The sequence below is a fragment of the Poecilia reticulata genome, linkage group LG22 (genome assembly GCF_000633615.1).
Source record: "Poecilia reticulata strain Guanapo linkage group LG22, Guppy_female_1.0+MT, whole genome shotgun sequence".
Classification (NCBI taxonomy): domain Eukaryota; kingdom Metazoa; phylum Chordata; class Actinopteri; order Cyprinodontiformes; family Poeciliidae; genus Poecilia; species Poecilia reticulata.
Window position 1 is genome coordinate 724,364 of NC_024352.1, and position 24,206 is coordinate 748,569.

General features: G+C 38.1%; 1 protein-coding gene across 8 annotated transcripts in view; it reads left to right on the top strand.

Annotated features, from left to right (window-relative positions):
- Window positions 1-24,206, top strand: part of LOC103458078 (MAM domain-containing glycosylphosphatidylinositol anchor protein 2-like) — a 202,698-nt gene that overhangs the window by 60,179 nt on the left and 118,313 nt on the right. For 6 of the 8 annotated variants that reach the window (XR_532533.2, XM_008398635.2, XM_008398638.2 and 3 more), the window contains exons 3-6: window positions 1,037-1,211; window positions 5,441-5,637; window positions 10,857-10,989; window positions 20,647-20,919. Coding sequence is in view for 7 of the 8 variants with exons in the window: in XM_008398635.2 (XP_008396857.1) it covers window positions 1,037-1,211; window positions 5,441-5,637; window positions 10,857-10,989; window positions 20,647-20,919 (778 nt within the window). In the remaining variant the exon portion in view is untranslated. Of the gene's footprint in view, window positions 1-1,036; window positions 1,212-5,440; window positions 5,638-10,856; window positions 10,990-20,646; window positions 20,920-24,206 lie in introns of those variants that run through there. The other 2 variants (XM_017302460.1, XM_017302459.1) reach the window with 2 other exon arrangements.

Below are 24,206 nucleotides of genomic sequence, written 5' to 3' on the forward strand. Positions count from 1 at the left end.
TTGGTGGACATAAATACAGTAAAGTAATATTCTAATCACAATATATACACAATAATATGTCCATCTTACTTGTGAAATGTTGTCTGTGGAGCCCTCACATCAATAATCCATAGATCCGAACAACAATATCCCTCAGTGCTGAGTCATCATCTGCTGTTTTGATTGAGCAAAGTAGGAGGGACGACCTCTCCAAGATGGCCGCCGTATTTCCTTCGCCGGAGCAGCCAATGCGGGGTCTACACTTATATTATGTCTATGGTTCCAACACTCCTGTGCTTTTTGATCTAGAAGTGGGAACATTACATTTTTACTGCTAAAAACAAACTTTGAAAATACAATATGATTAATTTTGTAATTGACAGGGTCCCGATTTTTTATTTTTATTTCTATGAACAAAAAATAAATAATTAAATTGTGGAGGGCCCCCTCTTGGTCAGGACCCCTAGAATTGTCATCAGTTTTCCCCCATATACCGCGCACCTGATCACCATAAAGTATATGGAAAAATGTATTGGTAATATATGTAAGGTTACATGTATGTTCAATATGTTAAATGTATATGGAAAATTCTATGGAAATGTGTAACATATGCACACACACACATCACACCCACAAATATATATATTATAAATGAAACATTAATATAAGGCTTCAATTTTTCCACTGTGAAAAATTAAAGTCATACTTTAATTTTGTGTCTTCATGGTGTAAAGCATTTTGAACTGCATTGTGCTGAAATTTATTTGCTGCACAAATAAACTTGATTAATTATATAATCAAGTTTATATAAAATGAATATGCACTTGTTTTCTTTGCATTATTTGATATCTGAAAGCACTGCATCTTTTTCATTATTTTGAAAATTTCTCATTTTCTGCAAATAAATACAAAATATTGGAATTTTGTCAACAGTTCATAGAAAAACAATGTTCATTTTACTCGAACATATACCTATAAAAAGTAAAATCAGAGAAACTAATCATTTTAAGCGGTCTCTTAATTTTTCCCAAAGCCCTGTCTCTGCTTTGTTCTTCAGGTGCGTTGGACTAAGACAGCAGGTGGCGCTTTGGATACTCAAGGAAAGTTGTCGCTGAAAGGTGGAACTCTAAAAATTGAGAACATCAGTCGCCACCAGGGAGGGCGCTACTACTGCAAGGCTGAGAATGGACTGGGATTCCCGGCCATACGCTCCATACGAGTGGACGTCTACTGTAAGCACTCAAACCAAAAAAGGCCTATGTAGTTCTGAATAAATGCAATGTTTACTTTCAAACAAACATTTTAGTGAAAAATCTTTTTTAAGACTTCAGATAACTGAGCCTCATACAGTGTCTATAAAAATCCCCTGGATGTCTAACCTTTTCATTGATCTTAGAATCAATTACAATCAAGAAACAGTGGCTCTTATTTTTATTTAAATAATAATAATAATAATAATAAATAATAAATCTAGAGGCCATGTGCTTTTAGATTGATTGAAATATATAGGGGTGGAAATTGCAAATATATATGCAATAAGCATATTTTTGGGTTAAGTGGCACGTTTTCTCCAATTAATTGACAAACAGTTATAACACTTCTAAACAGCTAGTTTTTTTAGAGTATTCTCACATGCAGTGGAATAAAGATAATTTCTAATGCTTGCATTTAAAATATGTGTAAAGGATATTAGTTAAAACGGTGCGACCTGGCTGGGGTACTGTAACATCTTCTYAGCCATTTGCATTGTAGTAGTTTACAGTTGTGTTTTGGTTTGAGCTAAATTATGTGTTTCTGACCACTCTTCCAGGCTTCTAAGATATTATCTGATGGTTCTATTGAATGACTTACAATAGATTATATAATAAAGAAACCGGCCCCTTTTAGTTTCAGACTGGACCCTGACTGCTCAGAATACAGTTTTTTATTGGGATCCCAGATTGTTGAGTTGTTTTGGTAGTTAGATTTCCTTCTGGCTGTATTATTATTTGTGTTACTTTCTTATTTTTGGTTAGATCTGCCTGGTTCTTCTGAGTGTTTCTAGTTATGTTTATTTTTTAGGGTTATTCATTGTCACTCTAGTTTAATTATGTTTCTTTAGGGTTTCCTTGTGTACTCTCCCTCTGCCCCTGTGCCACTTCCTGTCCTGTCTCTCTCCTCAGTCTTCCTCCTCATCAGTCTAGGTTTCTTCATTCAACCCCCCCAGTATTATGCCTTTCTTTTACTCAACTGATCCTCTCATATACTCCTGCTATTCTTTCCATCTGCTCTCTGCTGTCATCTTCCCCCTGGATTTCATGGTTATGTTCTCTTATCCGTTTGGATTTTTATGCAAGTTTGTTTCATCATTTCATCACTACTCAACATTTCATGCCTGCTGCATTTGGCACCACTCAACAACATAGCAACGCTTCTCTATTGTAGCTATTTTAAGAAATTCTTTGAGAGTAATATATATTTTCTGAGGATCTTGGGTTGTTTAAGTTGGTTTTGGTCATTTCTGTGTTCCTTAATTCCTTTTATCAGTTCGATCAGCCATGTTTCTAGCTATTATTGTTACTCTGATTTAATTATGTTTCTAAGGTGTAGTTATTCATTATTTTTGATTCATGTCCTAGTCTCTTGTGTACTATCTCTTGTCCCCTGTGCAATTTTCTCTCTCTCCCCTCACACCTGCAACCTGTTAACTCATCAGCCCTGGTCTTTTGTTCCAGCATTAACTCTCACAGTATTTAACCCTTGTGTTTACAAATGGGGTCCAACTGACCCCACACCCGTATCACTTGTATCATTTGCCTTAGTCCTCGTACGTTTGCCTCAGTCATCGCACGCACAAGGATTAAACCCTTATCCTGTTCACACTCCTTACTGTTGAGAAGCTGGGGTTTTGGGTTTTTCTGCAGTTTTTTTCAGTTGTCCACCAGAGGGAGCCATGAGGCTGTCCTCCAACCGGAGGGCTGATCCTGGTGCTGATCAGACACACCTGGTAGTGTTTCTACCTCATCAGCCAGAAAATAAAGGGAGTGGATTGCCAGTCCTCCAGTGCCTTACTGTTTGCCTTTCATGGTACTCTGATCCTCTCCATGTCTGAGCTTTCTAGCACTGTGACTTGCCCTTGTGATCCCCTCGTACGTATCATCAGTGGTCCTCTGGGTGTTACCTGTTCACACTGTTGCTGCCTGGATTCCTTCTCGTGACATCAAAGTTTTCCTGTAACAATCTCCTGGTTCGAGTTCATTCCCGTTCACTGGACCTTACAGAAATCTTCTCTTTATGGCGTTTTTTAAATAAATGAAAGTCAAATATGGAAGAGAACTGTGATAATCTGGGAACCTCTCCCAAATATGCCTCAGTATTTGACAAGATGCTTAGGGTGTTTTTGAGAAAATGTCATGATATTGGTTGTGGTAAAGGTGGACCCAAATGCAGCAGGTAGAGGCATTGAGTAACTGATGAATATTTAATAAAAAAATGCTGAACAAAGTTTACAAAAACCAGGGAACACTGAGAGCCAAAGCATTCTAAAAAAAACCAAATCCAACAAAAAGGGTGAATGCTGTTTTAGTACCGCTTTTGAAAGTTCAGCAGTTTGACAATGTGTACGTTGGATAAAATGAGAGTTCACCGAGGATTTGTATAAATGCCAGTGCAAGTCTGCCAGTGTGGACCTGCGCTGCAAGAGAATCTTCCAAATTGTCCAATTAGATTCAATCCCAATATTTGTAAACAAATGGGTTTGGCTCAGGATAGATTGGAAGAAAATTGACTTAAGAGTTTCTTTTAATTTTATTGTTACATTTTTCATCTAGGTAGTGTTGAAGAAAATTTTAAATTATAGTATATTTTTGAGAAATATCTCTGGCTCAATCTTCTTACGTATCCCAGGTTCTCCCAGCGGGCCACGTGTAGCTACACAGAAAACAACAATGACGTCACAGAATTACAGAGTTTAATCCAATAGAAGACAACGTATGAAATTACAACAGAAACTGCAGATCAGCGGAGACATACATTCATTGTATGTCTCCGTGAGACAAATGGAAAGGAAGAAGGAAAGAAAGCAAAGCAAAGACGTGCAAAGATGTCGTTGGAGAATTGCAAGAGCAAATCTGGTTTGTTCCTCACGTGCACAAAGTTTCATAGTAAAGGTGTATTCTTGTCTTTTAATTTATTCAAATAAGGCGTATCTTTGCTCATCCAACCAGGAGCTGTCTCTGACCCTCTCTAAAGTTAGAAACTCCCTACAATTTGTTCCCAAGATCTAAGGCCATTTGTCAGAGACTCTCCTGAACTCCTGCTGTTTTACGGCTTTTCACAGATCTGTGTGAAAAGCTGGAACTTCTTATTGTTTCCCACACAGACAAAGGGCAGATCAAAATATCTTAGCAAACAATCTGCTGTAACTACAAGTAACATAAAGGTCAATAGGGCAGAATAAGTTATTAATCTGAAAACTACAATTAGGCTATTTCAATCAAGACATGTTAAGTTTTAAAACTAGCTTATTATAAATGTATTTTCTTAACAGTAGTCATAGAGTACATAGTCTGACAGTTTTTTTAAGAGCACATTTTAGTTCCAATAGTCTGTTTATTTTTCACAAATTAGCATCAGCCTTTTTGATCCTTAAGACATTAGCTACAGTTTATACTAAGCTAACTTTTAGCCAGATAAAAAAGATGTTTCTTTTCTTGAGTAAGAACCATCTTACTCAAAAGAGATGAGTAAGATGGTTCTCTCACTAGTCTCCTTCTTGCATGGTTACTCAGTTTGTTAGGACGCCCTGATCTAGGCAGATTTACACATGAACCATATTCCTCCCATTTCTTGATGATGGATTCAACTGAACTCCAGCAGATGTTCAGTGCATTAGATATTTTTGTATCCATCTTCTGACTAATACTTTACGGATACCTTAAGCTGCTTTAAGTGTTCTTTTGTGTTCATGCAACAATGGCAGGTAGGAATACCGATTGACCAGTGAGTGGACCTTGCAGAAACAGGTGCCTGTTAACTGAGCCTTATACACAATCACTACAGACATGTTCAGTGATCTCAGATGATTTCCACTACACTGACAGTACTGGAGATCACCTGAGATCTCCAGGTGATGACAGGTGATGTCGTTGTGAACTCATTTGTACAATCACTTAACCTGATGAATTAGATTTGTCAATTTAAAGAGGGTGTCTTTTTACACAATTGCTTATTTGATGCGAAATGATTGAATGTTTTTGTTATTTTGTAGAAATCAGTTTTAGGCATTAGTTTTTTGTAAATATTCTTTTGTCAAAAAGCCAGTTTGTTGATCATAATTGATTTGTAAAAACAATAAAAAGCTCAAATCATTCAGTTGCTGAATAACTGAAACAATTGAAAAATAATGTTTTCTTTGATAGTCTTCCCTCTTCATCCTTTAACTATTCACCACATCTCTTTATCCAACATCCTGTCCCCTCAGACTTGGATAAACCAGTTATCACTGTGCATCAGAGTGATGACGAAGCAAAGGAACAGTTCTACTTTGAACGTACCGTCTTTCTTCGTTGTGCTGCCAACTCGAACCCTCCTGTCCACTACACTTGGACAAGAGACAGAGAGGTGCTGGCACAGGGCTCTGACTCAGGGGTGGAGATATACAAGCCATTTTTCACACAGGTAAGGAGCCAAGATTACATATCATCTGAACGCCAAGCCAATATCAAAATGAACATTTAACATATCAAAATTAAACCACTAGTTAAAGTAGTTTAAGATTTACACACACACACACACACACACACACTATATATATATATATATATATATATATGATCATGTCATTTGAGTTTAAGAGTTTTAGCTCACCTTCTTCACTCTTCTACTCACAGTTCATTGTGATCATCGTGAAATATCATTTAACATGTCGGTAATATGAAGATTACTTCTTTGCACCATCATATCCTGAGGATCACAGTAGTCAAGTTACATAATTTCAGTTCAAAATTTTAATTTTATTGTGCTTTTTCCTAAAATATTTTGTCACATTACTCTAAATAAGATCCCAAGATAGTTAAGCTCCTCCAATCGGGGAAGGACGACTTCCCTGACCCAGCGAAGGAGCCTGTCTTTGCACATCATCCAATCTACAAATTATGGATCTGGTCAACTGATCTCTCAATGCAATTGATCAAATTTTTGACGAGAAGGCTGGGCACAGGAGAGCCCTCTTGTCCAGCGGGGACACACCCGGCAGGATTCACCCTGGATTTATTCATAACAGGATTTCTGCTGTTTGGAGCTTGTGGATTCCTGGATTATTGACAAATTTGTGACGGACTTGGTCGAACTAGCCAACTCAGACTCAGACTGTTGGTGTGGACAGAGATGAGGACTCTAAAACTCACAAGTTGGAATTGATCTTGGAGAAGTTGCTAGTTTCAGTTCAGTGGAACGACCAAATTAATTTGGATAATTGGGAACTGAGATGTATCGGAGAGACTTTAGGGAAGATTGAAATTCATAATCTTCCTGACCTAAGACATTCTGTTTATGAATTGGCTTTCCCCGTGTGGCCTTGGAAGGGCTGCATATGTCTAATCTCCTTGAAGATATGTAAACACAGCGCTCTTTCCCACCTCACCCCCTCCTGTTTCCATGGAGCTGTGGAGCTGAGCGCTCCCAAGGACATCATTCCTCGATAACGACACCTTTATCGGCAGAAGCCAGGAGGCTGAGCAACGTGGTTCCATGGCCCTTTGACGTCACCGCCTTCACTCATGTCTTTGTTTTGCACTTTGTTTTGTCTGAATGTTGCCATCTGCCCTAATGTGTCCTTTCCTCTTTTTGGTTTTCTTCTTTCTTTCTTTCCTTTGGTTTGTTATTTTGTTTGTATTTCCTTTTAACTCATGTAAAGCACTTTGAATTGCCTTGTTTCTGAAAATGTGCTATATAAATAAAATTACCTTACCTTACCTTACTCTGCCATTTTCCTGCTCAAGACCATGGCTTCAGATTTGGAGGCACTGATTCTCATCCTGGCCACTTCCCACTTGCCTGCGAACCGCTCCAGCGAGAGCTGTAGATCACGACCTGATGAAGCCAATAGCACCACATCATCAGCAAAAAGCAGAGATGCGATCCTTTGGCCACCAAAATGGATCCCCTCAACTCCTTGGCTGTGCCTAAAAATTATGTTCATAAACGTTATGAACGGAATCAGTGCGGTTTCCCTGCTTGAATAGGAGGCCACCACCCCGATCTGTCAATCTAGGGAAACTCTTCCCGGGGTCCATGTAATATTGCAGAGTGATGTCAACCAACACGACCCTACAAAATCCAGAGCCTCAAGGAATCTCATCCTCCCCGGAGCCTTGACACCAAGGTGTCATGAGGTGTAGGTTTTTGGTTGGACCAAAAAGCAGACTTCAGCTGGGAGCGTAGATCATCTTTGGGTACTTAATGCAGAAAAAACAAGAAGTACAAAGAATCAGAGAAGCATGAAGATGGAGACATGGAACATGACCCACTTGGACTCAGTTGCCCCTTTTCCACTTACTCTAATGACCCTACTTGGCCTGCTTTGTAAGCATTTCCACTAGTGTTTTTTCTAGCCCAGTACCTGCTTTTTCAGTCCCATTTCTGGAGCATGGTAGGTCAGGCCCAAGTAGGTACTTTAATATGATGTAAACATACTGCTGTTCACTGATTTGCTGTGGGTGTGCCAGGAGAATGAAAGACATACAATGAAAGAGAAAAGAAAAACAAACACCACCGTATTGCAAACTCACTACATGAGGGAATTGATGGAGTCCTCAGAGGTTACAAGCAAGCGGTGAACAATGAGATGCTGGCTTTTCTGTGCATCGGACTTCAATATTCATCAGCAATGAGAAATGAGCTGTGTAAATCAATGTAATGGAGAGAATGGAAAGCCTGCATAGCTGCACCAGAGCCCTGACCCAGCCTATAGTGCACCCTGACTCTGATGCATGCTTACGCCACTGTTGTCCACCCAGCACATTCAGGTGAGCAGTGTGCAGGTATATCTGTCTTTGTCTTTACTTTGTCTTTATTGTATAGCATGTTATCCTTGATTTTGTTTTTATATGTTTTATCTTTCAATGAATATACATGCTTTGATTGTTTGTTATTTTGCTGGTGTTGCACCAATGGTGTCTCATTGTAGGACAATAAAGAATATTTCTATTCTGTTATATTCTATTCTCTAAAATGGCTAGATATCAGTTCTCTGGTTAAACGGTAATAACTATAAATTTTATTAGTTGAACAGGACATTGAAATGGACAAGAAACTTGAAGAAAATGAGAGTGATGTTTTATCAATCATGCTATGTCTGTATGGATCTAAACCTAACAAGTAATTATTCACGTTTTGTCTTTAATAGTCATGAGACGTCTAGTTATTTATAATTGTGTCTGTGAATGACAAAAACTGTTTGTTTACATATAAAGTAATGTCTATTATTTTAAATAATTATTTTTGTGTATATTACTTCCACATTAGTATGTCTGTCATTAATCTACATATGTGCTGTAACATATGATTACTTTACCCAGGGAGAAGAAGAACATGGCTGATATGTTCACTCTTCTTCTGCTTTGAACAACGGAGAACGATGAGAACCGTCAGAACAACAACTGGATCTCCTTCAGGAGGAAGCAGCTACCAGCACTGCCACAAGCAGAGAGATGGTGCACCTCCGAAGAGAAGAGTTGAGGCAAACTAAAGAAGAAAAATAAATGCTTTTTTGCTCTCAAACAAAGTAGTATCTTTTTTATACTCACTCCACACCTTGTACATATGCAGTAGTTTGTATATTATTGTGATCCTAAGTATAATCCTCCCCAAAATGTGAGGAACTGTAGACCCTGTGGAGAAACATAATACATGTATTTCATTGACACCTGCTATTGTAGATTTCCATTGAAGTCATCCAAAAATGAACACATTATGAATAATGTGTTCACATTTTGACAAATGTTAGGGTTGGTAGTAACAAGAACCCAAAATAGTCATGTCATTGTTCAAAATGTCTTGGTATACTCAGAGTTCCTTTCACTGGAACTAAGGGGCCAAGCCATCTCCTGAAAAACAATCCCACACCATAATCCTCCCTCCACCAAACTTTATACTTGGCACAGTGCAATTAGAGAAGTACCGTTCTCCTGGCAGCTGCCAAACCCAGATTCATCCATCAGATTGCCAGATGGAGAAGCAAAATTTGTCTCTCCAGAGAACGTACATCCACTGCTCTAGAGTCCAGTGACGACGACTTTCCTCCACTGCATCCGACACTTTGCATTGCATTCTTCACCTGTTCCTCCCATTATATCCTGTTGATTCTCTACTGTTTCTTTCCCTGGTTTCCTGTTTTGTTCTGCTGTGGCTCCTGTGTTCCCCGTGGTCTTTGTAAGCTGTTCATTCATGTTTTTTTTTCATTAAATCCCCAAAGTCTACTTGACACTTTTCCTGCTGCTTTTCGGTCCACTTTAAAACTCACACAACTTGACACATTTCCAGTGGATGTTCTTGTAGCACCTCTGTGATTTGAGCTGAGAAGGGATACAAGCAGTGTAAATTAAGGTGTTCCAGAATGGCTGTGGTCTGCCTGCAAAGTGCTAGTGAAGCAGAGTGGAACAAGATGCAGTGGAAGTTAGGGATTAGATCCATGGGGATCATTTTGCTTAAGGCCCCATGGAGGCTTGGGCCGGCCCTGATGTGTCGTGACTAAGGCCCTGTTTACACGACAATGATCCAACGAAAATTTAATTTTTTTGTTGTTTCTATTAAAACGTTTGCATGAAGACGTTCTAATTACAATCTTTGTTTACACAGAAACTGCATAAATCGAAAAGGTGTAATGCCCCTGCCATGCCACTAGTTGGTGCTAGGCTTGGACAAATGAAAGTTCTCCCTCCATTCCTCATAATCTACTACATTGTTTACAAAGTTATACCACCACTGGTTTGTTCTCCCAGGTCGCGTCCAGTAGCGCTTCCTCAAACGTGTTTCTTTGTCGCATAAATTAGAAGATTTAAGTAAAGAGGTATAAAATGAGCACCGTGTTGGAGAGCTGTAGTTAGATTTATAAGAGTCAGAAACACAAATAATACTCTGATATCTGGCATTTTCGGTAGTTTCTTCTTCTTTAGAGAGCCGTTATGAAATATGTCATACTACACATGAGCTGGGAATTGTCTGGAAGAAAATATCAGTTTATTCTGTTTACAAGACAACGGACACCGGTACGTTTTAGAAACATCGCACTCTGGAACCCGTTCTCAAACTGTCAGAGAAAACATCTGCAATTTTCGTGTAAATGTACAGTGCAAACGCAAYGAAACTATTCCATTTTCACCCGAAATTGTTGTCGTGTAAACGGGGCCTTAGTTGTAACATGGTTGGTTCTGTGTATCCATTTTCTTTGGTTGGGTGAACAACCAAAGAAAATGGTTGTACTGCATAAGATCAGTAGCTGTTAGCGATCACTTGCATCCCGCTGGCAGATGTTTATAATAACATGAAGCAGAAAGCTAAGGTTATTGTTTTGCCCTACACCCAGTGAGTGATGCAGGTTGCAACAATTTGATCAGAGCAGAGACAAGTTTTGAGCGCCAGGTTTGAGAAAGCACAGTGAATATTTGAAAAAGAGCAGACATTTTGAGTACAAGCATTACAAGTTTTGAGAGGAAAGACATGAAGTCCTGCTTTCAAAATGGAAATGTGTGCTCTTGAATCATGGCAGAAAAATTTCTCCATAAGTATAGTTGTAATGATACTTGTGAGAAAGCAAACGTGAGGAAAAAAGTTACTTATTTTTTATTAAAATGTCTCACACAGATACATAATGTTTTGACATGTGATTTTTTTGTCAGGGTCAGACAAAGATCTTGAAGCTGAAAAATCTACGTCTGCAGGATTATGCTGACTACACCTGTTTTGCTTCTGTGAAGAATTCCTGTGGCATTAGAGACAGAAGTACCCACTTCATTCTCAACAACAGGACAGGTATAAAAACACTCAGGAATTGGAACAATTAAACACTATCTACATGTGTATGTCTTTATTTAAATATTTTATGCCCATAAGGGGGGCAAAACTTTAAAAAAGTAAGATTCTGGATTTTCTATTTATTTTATTTATTAGTTTTACTAAAAATGATTTTTTTTATGTTTTGATAGTAAAAATTCACATAATAATTCTGCATTTTAGTTATCTCAGTGATAATGTAACTGCAACAACAGACAGGGAAACACAGACAGAAAATAAATAAAGTATTAAGCAAAATACAATAATATCTAGCAAAATAGGGAAGCAGCCTAACCGCAGCTGGCATTGCCAAAAGCAAGTAGATCAAGTTGGCACTGCTGCACAGAAAAGAGATACCAGGGGGGCAAGGCAAGAGCTGCCAAGGAGCAGCTCTAAGTCTGCTCCCGACACCCTGGCTTTGATAGCCACAAGATGCTGGGCCCTTGTGGATCCTGGATGTGGTACTTCAAGTGCACCTCAGAAAAGAATAAACAATTAGCAAAATAATGGATGAATCCTTCCATTTAAAGGGGAAGAGACATTACTCTCAGTTGCAGAAAGGTTTCTTTATTATTCTTATTGTAAACCAGGAATATGTGATATAAACATTATATGGTTAAAAAAAAAAAAGAAATTTGACCTACAATAGAGATCTGCAATCTACCGGCCAACCAGGGTATTGCTTTTTGATGACGCAATGGACTGCATCAAGAGGTACAAGCAGCGTGGCTGAGAGCTCATAGGAAGAGCTCGTTACAAAAGGATGTGCAAAAACATCAATTATCTGAACCTTCTTCGGGTTTAGCCTCCTGAAGCGAGAGGTAAAAGTGCACATGGAATCGGTGCAACCCTTGCAGGGATGCACACAGAGCAAAGTTCACTGAGTCCAATGGGCTCTGTTTCTTACCCCCTCTGCCATCTTAGCGCGATGCTCAGGAGGAGCACAGCTAGTGGTGGTTTCTGATATAGGCGACATGGGCAACCATCCATGGCGGTATTTTGTGGGAGATGGCATAAACGCACCCCCATCTTGCCGCCACCGCCTCTGCCTCCTCCCTCGGTTGTAAAATCAGGTTAGTGGTCAACTAAACACTCAGGAATGTTCCCTCAAAATGTTGTTAAACTGTGTGGATGTTAGAAAGAGTCATAATGTGACTTACAATCCGTTTTTTTTACTTTAAAGCGTCTGTTTCCAGAGGTGGGAACTCGAGTCACATGACTTGGACTTGAGCCTGACTTGAGTCATTAAAATGAAGACTTTAGACTTGAAAAAATGTTCAGACTTGGACTTTTACCAATAACTTGGGACTTGAATTGGTTTTGAACCTGTTTACTTGAAAAGACTTGATATTTTACCCAAAATCTAAAGTTTAAGACACATATTTATAACGTGGGCCCCATTAACTCATTACATTCATTCCATATTAAGAGAGGCAGACCATCCCTCTGTTTTTCCTGTATATGAATGTGTGCATAAGCTGGAGCTCAACCAATTAACAAGATTTAAAAAGAGAAAAAAAAGCCTGAAAAATAAACGAGAGACAAAATGCTCAAAGCAGATATGCTCCCACAAGTAATTTCTTTTGGGTACATTAACTATGAACTATCCAACAAAAAACGGAGTGCAACATGCAAAACCTGCAAGAGAATCTCAGATGAAGATACAACTTCCAACTGTTCGACATTTGAAGTTGCACAAAGAACAGTAAATGGTACTTTTCCTTTGCTGTGACTCGAGACAGCTGACTTTAGCTAACATCGTGTTATTAGCATCTGCACTCCGGTGACACCGCTTAGTTTTCACTTGTATGCTATGTTTAGTCATGCTGTATAAATCCGGTGCTTCAAACGCATCAACATTAATGTGCAGCGTATTAGCTCAGGATTGCCAGTGGACAATGAGCGGGTGTCCGTATCAGAAAGAAAGTTCTGGACCTGAGTTCAGGGAAGAGCGTTTCTCTCATAATGGACCTTACCAAGCTCCGCCCAGAAACGCCCCTCGAAAGTCCCACGTGACTTCATGTCTCACATTAACTCCTCGCAGAGCTAATAGCTTCTATGGGATTTTTCGTTTCGACTGACTCTGCAGAGCATTTCTGAGTCGATTAGTTTAGCATTTCTGCCGGATTTTCACAAAATATCAGCCACGACAAGGGAACCAACAAGTTCATGTCATATTTTTTGGACGACATCAAGATGTTTTAGCCACATGATGCCTCTAACATTGTGCGAGTTGCAGCTAAATGYTACCAGTCGATGAGGAAAACAGCAGATCCTCAGACCCTCAGCATAAATATAGCTGTGGACAAGATCACTGATGGCTGTTGTTCTTGCAAGGCTGGGTGAGTCGGACATTCATGGTTAGAGGGTTCAAATGTGCCTAGAGCTTATACACGGTACTCGGTGCTGGCGTGGCTAACACGATTACAGTTTAGTAAAAAGCTAGCGTGGCTAACACGATTACAGTTTAGTAAAAAGCTTTTTCAGGTGAAATAAAATCTTTAATGTATGTCAGATACGTTACACATTGCATATTGATCTGTTCAGCTAACGTAAGACTGTAACAGACAGGCTTCAGGACGTAGAAGTTGTATCGGTACTGCCATTATGCGGTACTTGGCTAAAAGGTTTTCATAATGGATGTGTTTATGATTGACTTTTTTTTCATTCACTAAACACAAAGAAAGCAAAGCAATAATACTTACACCAGCAGACACTTTGTTCTTATTGATCCAACGACGGTTGAGCTGCAAATGCGGTCGTGCACAAGCTTTGATCCAAGCAAGACTTTCCGTTTCAGATTTTGGAAATCTGTGAATTTTAGTTTCACAAACACGATCAGGATACCTGACATCACCTGTACAGATTCCCACTGACGGTGGAGAACCATTTTTTTCGAGTCCTGACGCAAAAACTTTCTGTCAGTCTGCTAGTCCACAATGTACATTAGCATGAGTTTGTGAGCCGGTAACCCACGTGATAGCTGCGCTGTGACGTAAAATGGGCATTAGCCAATGAAAGGCGGGCCCTGTGGTAAGGTCCATGATGAACTGGGTCCAGTTCCATCCACGTACACCTCGTTGCAACAAACAGAAAGGGGCGGGGACGGATCGCTGTCAGTCTCATACCTTATTTGGAAATGGGACCATTGCATTCCGGAAGTGAAGGGGGCGCTATTTCCTGTATTATTCACGGTCTCCCGTTTTTATTTTCTTATGAAATCTGTGATATATCTTCACCTTTAGGAAGAATTTTCACTCTCAGTATGTGTTTGAACTTCTCTCTTTTATTTACTTCACGACAGCTCAGTTTTTAGCAAATTCTGTAGCTTTCTGTGTACTTCTAAATATGCTGCTTAGTCGCATCTTTTCGAGTCTACTACTGCCTCTAGTGGAGTGGGGGAGGTAACACAACTAATACAATTACATCACTAAATCAGAATATCACAAAGTATGTATTATTAATTCTGCCATTACTGGACCAATAGAAGATAAATTCTCTCACAAAAAAACCATACCTTTTCATTTTCTTAACGAAGTAGAGCTAATTGAATAATATATACAAGACCTGAAAGTGGTTGCAGTTTCACTCGACAGCCAACCTGTTGAAACTGGCAAATTTTAAATTTCTGGACCATACTGTATAAAGTATATAAAAAAAAACATTTTAAAATTGCACCTCTATATTGCACAGTTCAGTTAAACTTAGCTGCTAGAATAGTCAAATTTTAAACTATAATTTTCCAGAATAAGCATTCAGTGAAAAAGTCAAAAGTAGAATTCCATGTTCAGACAAAAATGCTGACATTTCCATTTCACCAAGACACAAAATAATCTGCTGCATTGTGGGTTAACTACCCCACTGAGTTTTATGTTCAAGGTCCTTACAATTATACCGTTTTTATTTTTGCAGAAATTTATGTAGGATAGCAAAACTACTGGATTTTGTTGTTTTTCTAGCAAAACTAAACTTAATTTAGAACCCACTTGGAAATGGGTTCTGTGCAAAATGTGATCATCACGCCACCTTTTCAAGAGTTATAACTGAAAAAACAGTAGACTTAATGCACTGATTGTAGTAAACAATCCATTTATTGTCAATATAATTTCCCATTGTACATGTCTTCAAATACATCTACGTTGGGGGGTTCAACTAACGTAAGAACAGTGAGGGGAGGAGGGGATATTTACAGTATGGGAAGATATGGGAGCACGGTGGGTAAAGGGTAGAAACCAGAGTTTCCTTTATGAATACACTCTCCATCCTGTGATGGAACGAGAAGGACCTCACTGCAGCAAACAGAAAGGGGCAGGACAGATCACTGTCAGTCTCATACCTTATTGGGAAATGGGACCATTGCACTCTGGAAGTGAAGGGGGCGCTATTTCCTGTATTATCCGTGGTCTCCCATTTTTATTTTCTTTTGAAATCTGTGATATATCTTCATCTTTAGGAAGGATTTTCACTCTCAGCATGTATTTGAATTTCTCTTTTATTTATTTCAGCACAGCTCACAGTTTTKAACAAATTCTGTAGCTTTCTGTGTACTTCTAAATCTGCTTCTTAGTCGCATCTTTTCGGGTCTACTACTTCCTGTGTAGTGCCGTGGGGTTGGAAACACAACTAACATAATTACGTCACTAAATGAGAATAGCACAAAGTCTTTATTATTTACTACTAATTTCGAGATTACTGGCACCGTAAAATATAAATTATCTTCTAAAACACCATGTTTTTCCATTTTCTTCTGGATGTAGAGCTAATTAAATGACATAAACATTACCTCTATACATTATAAATAATATCTATATTTCTCCATCAATTATAGGAGGAACAAAAGAAATAAGACATGAAAAACAACATGATCACCTATAATAAAAATACCATTTGCAGTGTACAGGTAAGACATTTAATTGTGCAAAAGTCAATGACAAACAAATGAATTAGGTACAGAAGAATAACAACCCAGGTTGTTCCAACCAGGGTTGTTAAACAGATACAAGCAAAAATTCACATTTTTGTTTTTATGGTGCCATGTAAATTATTCTGAGAGACTTTTTGTTGGTAGAGTCTTATATATAGGAAAAAATATGATTAAACAATTTAGTCTACCAAGGTGGAAATTTTCCTTCAACAATGATGAAATAAATCATAGTCATAGAATCACAATATCAACAATTTGTGCATTGAGTAAAACACTTAGCATGCTACAGGTAAATGTTATCATTTAGTTTGGTTAAGAATAATTGCACTGTCAATAAATGACTTGTAATCAATGTTCTTAGGTACCAGAGGAACACAAGCTCAAAGTGACAAATAAAGAGGATGGAAGCTGTCTGCTAAAATATTCCTTGCTGTCTTCCATGTTCCATGTCTTTTTCTGCAGGGTTAACTTAAAGCCATCTAAGATGTTATCCAAAAGAATCTTGCTTAATCCACCATTTTCACATGTCGTAAGATTTAACTGTATTAAACACCAAGAATATTTATTTTCCTCAACAATACTAAGACATATCTAAACCCAGATAAAATGGAAAATGAATTAACCCGTTTATTTTTTTTTATTTGCTCTATTAATAAGGGCCCATCTGAAAATATTGTATGAGTTTACAGGGTAGGAGTTCAAGAGTTTTGTACTTCTTCCTGCTCCTTTTCCAGCATGTTAAGATTACTGTGGTACAAAAAAATGTCTTTTGCATTCCTTGATCTTGTGCATAATTTTATGCTAATATGTTTTAAATGAATAGATTAATTAAAAGAAAGAGTTTGTGGTGATTACCTTAAATGATCAACTGGTCTTGTGGGTAATCTGGGGAAGAGATTTGCTATCTAAAGAGGGTCTTGATCAAATGTCATCTTAAACTTCATAATAATTCCTCAAAGGAACAACCAAACTATGGTTTTTTGAGATTGGGATTCAGCCAATCTTACCAATTAAAATCTTAAGGCCATGGGAGCAATTGAAAACATTGGAGTTGGAAACCCACGCAATGACCTAACCAACCACTGAACTTCTCTGGAGTGGATAAATTGATGTCAGGGTGGGGATGTGATCTCTGGGCCCAGGGGATTGAGTATTAGGGACATCTGCTGGAGAAGGAAGAGAAGTGTTAGTTGGCAGATTTTGAATAATCATGACGTCAGGACTCTGAGTTCTTGGGTTGGGTTTTGTTTATTTCTGCGATTTTCTGTTTCTCTTTTAGTTTTATCAGTTATGTTCTAGTTGTTTATTTTGGTTAGACTACTTGATCGTGTTTCTTTAGTTATTCTTTACTGTTGGTATTAATTCCTGTTCCCTGTTGTCACTTTCACAGGGGATTATACTCCCCTATGTAATCTTCCCTGTGCCACCCTCCCTCCCACTCTCTCCAATTATTCACACACTCATGTTATCTATTATTCTCATTCTACCTCCCAATATTTAAGCCTCACTGTCTCAGCCACCAGTTCGTTCTGTTGCCCACATGACGTCTCCTTGTCACTCTTCTTGATTTACCCTGGTTTATTTGTCTCTTGTTGGATTTTTTTGTTACTCTGGATTTTGCATTTTTGTAAGTTGGCTTTCTTTTTTATTAAAATCATCTACAGAACTTTACGCATGCTGCATTTGGGTCTGCTTTAAAACACACCGTGACACACAGTGAGTTTGAATGATACTAGTCTCCTCCAAGCTGGCTACGGCTTTTTTTCCACCTGGGATTCAAAGTTTCAGTTTCCATCTCCTGAATGGCCAATCTGTATTAAATACCGTAATTTTATTGGCACTCAGGTAGAGAAGAAGCGCGGAGACTGTTTTTACCAATCATACGGTCAATCAGGGCGCAGAACACTGGAAAAAAAAACTGCACAAAACAATCTGCGAAGCAGCGACACCGTGAAAGGTGAACCGCGTTACAGCGAGGATTCACTGTATATGAAATAATTTATAAAAAGCAACTGAGTCATTTGTAGAATGGCTGCATATCTGAGTTTCTCTGGGTGAATCTGAGACTTCATTCTCATGCCTGGCCTCATAATGCCTCAGCATTGAGGAGGTGGATTTATTTAAATAAGACAGTTTAGTCAAACATATGCGACWCTTAACCTGCAGAACATAATATGAAAGTAAACTAAGAGTCAATTTCAGTTGAATTTGGGTTCAAATAGATCAAGTAGAAACTGACAAGAACCGGATGAAACAACAAAAATTAAAACAAATTTATTTTCCAATATAAGATAAAAATGGTCCCACACTGTGGAAACATTTCCTTTGAAGCTGCTCCGTAGATGACAATGTAAAAGATCAAGAATTTGTTTGGCAAATGCTTTTGACAGATTGACAGATTTGCTTCCTTATAAACACAGTTTGGCGCGTTAATGTCATTTCGAAACAGTTCCTGTATCGGTCACGTGACTTGCTGAAACCAATACGCCCACCGACACGGGTGTTGGTCTATGGCAGGGGTGTCCAAAGTCGGTCCTCGAGGGCCGGCATCCTGCATGTTTTAGTTTTCTCCCTAGTGGTAGTAACAACCTTTTCAGGAGGTCAATGTTCTTAGGTCATCTAATGAGCTATTATTTGATCCAGGTGCGCTAAACCAGGGAGAGAACTAAAACATGCAGGATGCCGGGCCTCGAGGACCGACTTTGGACACCCCTGGCCTATGGGCTTGACACATGCGCCGACGCATCAATGTTGCCGGACCCATCACTAAATGAAAGATTATTGTTCTGAATGAATGATCATCCTGAGAGGGCTGGCTGGGTCATCTTGTCCTGAGTGTTCTGTCATGATGATGTTTAGCTTCTTAACCCACAAATAAGAATGAACGATTTTGCTACATTTCTTTGAAGGTGTGCAAACGTCTGCCTTGACACTGTCAGACACAACATAACGCCTGTCATCAACATGAAGGAGTCTTCGTAAATGTTTATGACTTTTGTCATGATGTGTCATTTGGTTAATAAAGACACTTAATGCAAAGCGGACAAGTTTTAATGCAATGTTGCATTAAAAATGTCATTATTAAAAATGTCATTATCAAATGCCACTTCATGACAACAGTGATAAAATTCATGAAGACTCCTTCATGCTCATGGCCAGTGTTATGCCTGTGACAGTGTCATGTCAGCCTTATGCACACCCCTCCAAATAAAGTGTTGCCAAGATTTTATTGCAAAAAATTAATAATGATTGTTCACAGACCAAAGGAGATTGTATGCCAGGTAACTATAATGTTCCTTCTGCAGATTTCTGAAATAAACCAGCGCCATCATTTATTCCTTTAGCCAGTAATACAAGATGGTCACCTGTATTTTTGGATCCAGGAGTTTCAGAAGTGGGTTTTGTCTCTTCCTATGGGGAAAAGGGAGCTTTATCATAGAGTGAAAGAGAATGTTCCTTTGCTAATTAGAATTCAATAAAATTTTAAATGTGTATTTAAAAATGTTTTCCCCATTTTATTAAATATTCTGCAGCTCACAAAGAAGAGAGGAAAACCCTCCAAACTACATTTAGTGCAATATAAAAGAGTGTAAAATATGAAGAGTGCAATAAACGAGCTGTAACTAAGTCTTTAACATTATTTAGTATTATGAGGGTTCCACACCGTAAATGTGTGTCAAACAGGATGAAAACCAGCATAAGAAAAACCACCAGATGAAAAAATGTAACAGGCTTCAGCTGTTTACTTAATGTTTACTCAGAAGCGATTTATAAAGGTTTCACCAGTTGACAGTCAGCTGTTCAAATTTCACAATAGCAAAATGTTGAAGGAGGTTTTTAAATGCTAAAACAATTGTTTTTTAAAGTATAAAGGCATCATGAACAGGAATTTATCATTTAAAACATAAGAAAATACTTGTTAAACTTAAGTCAGTATTTGTTAATGAAGTCATCTATGTGCAAAATAAAAAAGCTAACTTGAAAACAAATGAAAGATTTAAGATTCCACCTTCATAACATCTACAATGCAGTATTGGTGTGTTTTCCTGAGTGTGTGTTACTTACTTTTTGAGACAAAAGACAAAACGGTGCATATGTTTGACAGTTAGGACTTTTTAGGATCATCTCTGCCAACAACCCTCACAGGGAACTGACTGGAAGGTTTTGGCAGATTTTCACGTGATCTTGATGGGCTCACTAGTGACAACAGTGGCCTGGTTATTGATCTCTGTTGATCTAACAGAGTGGTTGTTCCAGATTACAATTTATAAGCCTGACTTCCAATTTAAGCTACAGAACTGAATTAGTTTATTTTAGAATGAGGTGAAAAGTCTTCAACATAACCATAATTTTGACTGTTACCATATGGATCTAATGTTGTGCTTTGTATATTATTGGCTGTTGAAATAATCTAGATCACCGTTTTCTGCATTTGGTGCTAAAAAATGGTTACTACATAATTTTTGAATGATCTGAAAGTCTCTAAATTTGGATAAAGATGCCATCTCAAAAAGAAAAAAACGAGTCAATTTGGTCAACAGTTTACTGGTTAATCTATTTATGATGACTAAAAGCTGGATTTATATTCTGCTTCTGTAGGTATTGAATTTTTTGTTGAATGTTTTGATAATACAACAGACTTTCATCTTTGATTAATAAAATATGTAGTCAACCTTTATCATCACTAGATTTTTCCTCTTCTGTCTCCCCAGCTCCCCCCTCTGTTAAAATACTTTTGGATGATCCTGTGGTGGCAAATCCTGGAGAGACGATCACTCTGGTTTGCAAAGTGATGGGTGGACATCCTTTTCCAACACTAAGATGGTTGAGGTTGGAAGATGAGGAGCTACCAAGGAGAGCCATTGTCAAAGATGGTACACTGACAGTCCCGGTTATTAGTGATGACGATGGAGGAACTTACACCTGTGTTGCATCCAACAACGTAGGAAACCCTGCTAAGAAATTCATCACCATATTGGTCAGAGGTATGACAGTAACATTTTGTTCAAACCAAAGTCTGTTATTTGAACTATGCAGTAGACTAAATTTAGCACCTTCCAAACATCTATCTGTAGGCACCTGTCCTTTGATAGGTGGATGGATATTGGAGCTAATTTTAAAAGGTAGATCACCCCAGTTTCAGATTGTACTGGGACTTGTAAAATAACAACCTATTTTCTTTATACATGTCAGTCAGTCAGTCAGTCAGTCAGTCAGTCAGTCAGTCAGTCAGTCAGTCAGTCAGTCAGTCACATTAAATCCGACTGCACTTTTCTTGTTTTTACTAAATGCTTGAAAACTTGGCCAAAACATTTTATGGACACTTTTTTGTAACAATTGTCACGGTCAGACGTTTCTCACACATTTGGACATTTGGTCAGGGATAACTGTCTTCTAAACTATGATTAGTTGTAACATTCAACTTTATTTCTAAAACGGTCCCAACTGCCTAGCTCCTCCAGCCAAAACAGTGATGAGTAACGTTATTAGACCAGTGATTCTTGAGAATAGGGGACAAAACAGGTCCTTTGGATAAAGCACAAAATTGAATAAAATATACACAAAATGTAATTTTTTCAAATATCTGACTAAACTTACTGGGTCATGTGAGCACAACAATGTATGTTTTCCAGGTGTTTGCTGAATATTATTTTATTTTAAACATTGTAGTAGGTGGATGGTGCCTGTAAAATCCCTTGTCCTGGAGCAGAACTCAATACATTATAATAGTTTATAACAACTAATGAAATAGTAAAATTATATATTATGACTATTAAGTATAAGTATTCATATAAATAATTATAAAAGTATCAATAAATTGAATTAAAAATAATTTTTATATATTTTCCAACTCCATTGAAATTTTGTCAACACCGTCAGAAATGAAAAGAATGTAAAATACTCAGGCATTATTGGGGGCACCAGAACTTCTGAGGACCCCATGACCACTTCCTTTCTCTTCCTTTGCTAAGAGGGCTAGTTAGCTCTGATTAGCTTATGTTATTCTTTAGTTTTTTCTTCTTTTTATTCCTAAGTTGTTCATCACAACCATGATGTGTCAACTCCATAACTGATAATTTACAAAACTTTGATCAAATTTTGTGAAATAAAAGCTTCATTTTGGTAAAACGTAAAGATTCCATGGACCTGATGAGCTACAATATGGCTTCTTTCAGAATAACATCATATACATTGAGGTAGTTTGGCATTTTGTCAACTCCATCAGTTTTTCTGACTCTTTCAGTGAAATTGTTGTCAAATCTCACTTAAATGTGGAAATAGTTCATTTTAATGTATTTTAGAAAGAAATAACAAAAAAAAAATTATGGGAAAACTAATACCCATTTTGTCCCTATTCTCAAAAATCACTGAGGCCTTTTTAATTTGAACCGGAACGCACTGAAATAGACCGAAGCCTAGAAATAACGAGGTTATGAGGAGGAGGAGGACCAAACAGAGGAAGAGGACAGAGTTGGCCGTAGGAGCTGCTTCTGTTTTCAGTTTTGTAAATGAAACAATGAATGACACTTACCTCTGGTCGAACTGTGYTATCTGTTAAAAACTTCTATAGCTCTGTGTCTGGTTTTTGCCGTATCAATACTTCGTTCGGTGTTGTAGTGGTTTCACATTCAGTACCGGTGTTCTAGCTCCAATATCCAATAGCATTTCCAGTTCCACTAGCGCTGCTCGTTGTTTGCAGTTCAGTGATAGCTGTGCTGTTAGAGTCCGGTATCCGGTGTCGGTAACAGCTGTTTAGGGTGGCCTTGAACCCGTGGATTTAGTATCAGAGGCAGTGCAACTCCCCATTAGCATTTCAAATAGCGTCCAGCTCTGCCTGTCTCAGCACKTCATTTACTTTTAGCTTGTTAAGGTAACAATCACCTGTTGGAGTCCTTGTCAGTTTTTCTGGTTTAAAGTGTTTAAAGTGGTTTAAAGTGACTCAAAGTGTTTTGGAGAAACGTCGAGGGCACAGATTAAATCCTTCCGAAGTTGATTTCTGCTCTGGCTCTGGCACTGCCCTCTTTTTTCTTTCATGTGGGAAATTATCCAAATTCACCAAATTTTTTTCTTCTCTCTCTTTTTTTTTTTTAACAGTCAATAGTGACTCAGTGTGGCATTATTTAAAATTACAACAATCAAACGCAATATGACAAACAAAATATTGCATTCGATATGTTGTTTGTCATATTGCAAATAACATATCAACACAGGCCTGTAAACACAGGTAGCCTTCCTGTGTTTACTTTGTAGACTCCAGTACAGAATGGACCTGATGACATCATCAACCCATCGGTGAAAAGATGACGCCTCCATGGGTGAAAAATATAAAAAAGGATGTAAACTTTTGAAGTAATTATGAGTTTTGGCATTTCACAAACAGCAATTCTTTAGTTATTAGGAAAATTACAACATATTTAGGCCAATATGTTCAACTAATCCTGAATCCCCACTACGGTTTTGTTTAACAGTGAGAAAATAAACAGAAATCAACCAAGATGTCAGGAAGAGAATTGTGTAGCTGCACAATTCTGCTTTAGGCTTGTGAACAATTTACATATGCTTGATGCTCTGTTTAAACAACTTCATGCAAGTACAGACATTTCTGTATGCCAGAGGTAAATGTGTTTGGATTACAAATGTGAAGATTGGCCCCAAAACAAAAGCCAAAGATCTTGTGTGAATGCTGGATGAAGGGATGAAGCTGGTAAGGCAGTGTGATCATCCACAGTGTCGTCATCCACAGTGTCGTCATCCACAGTGTCGTCATCCACAGTGATGTATAAGCCATAACACATACTTCCACTCACATATGCAGGTGCTGGTCATAAAATTACAATCTCATGAAAAAATTGATTTAAATCAGTAATTCCATTCAAAAAGTGAAATTTGTATATTCATTTCTTACATACAGACTGATATATTTCAAGTGTTTATTTCTTTTAATGTTTATGATTATAACTGACAACTAATGAAAACTCCAAATTTAATATCTCAGATAATTAGAATATTGTGAAAAGGTTTACCAGTGAAGACCCCTGATGCTACACACTAATCAGAAAATGAACTCAAAACACCTGCAAACACTATTAAATGGTGTCTCCGTCCTGTTCTGTGGGTTACACARTCCTGGGGATGATTGCTGACCTGACAGTTGTCCAAAAGATGACCTTTGATAAAAAAAAGAACAATCTGGACAAATCACTACTGCAGAATTACAGGCCGATCTCCAACCTCCCTTTCATCAGCAAAATTATTGAAAAAGCTGTTTTTA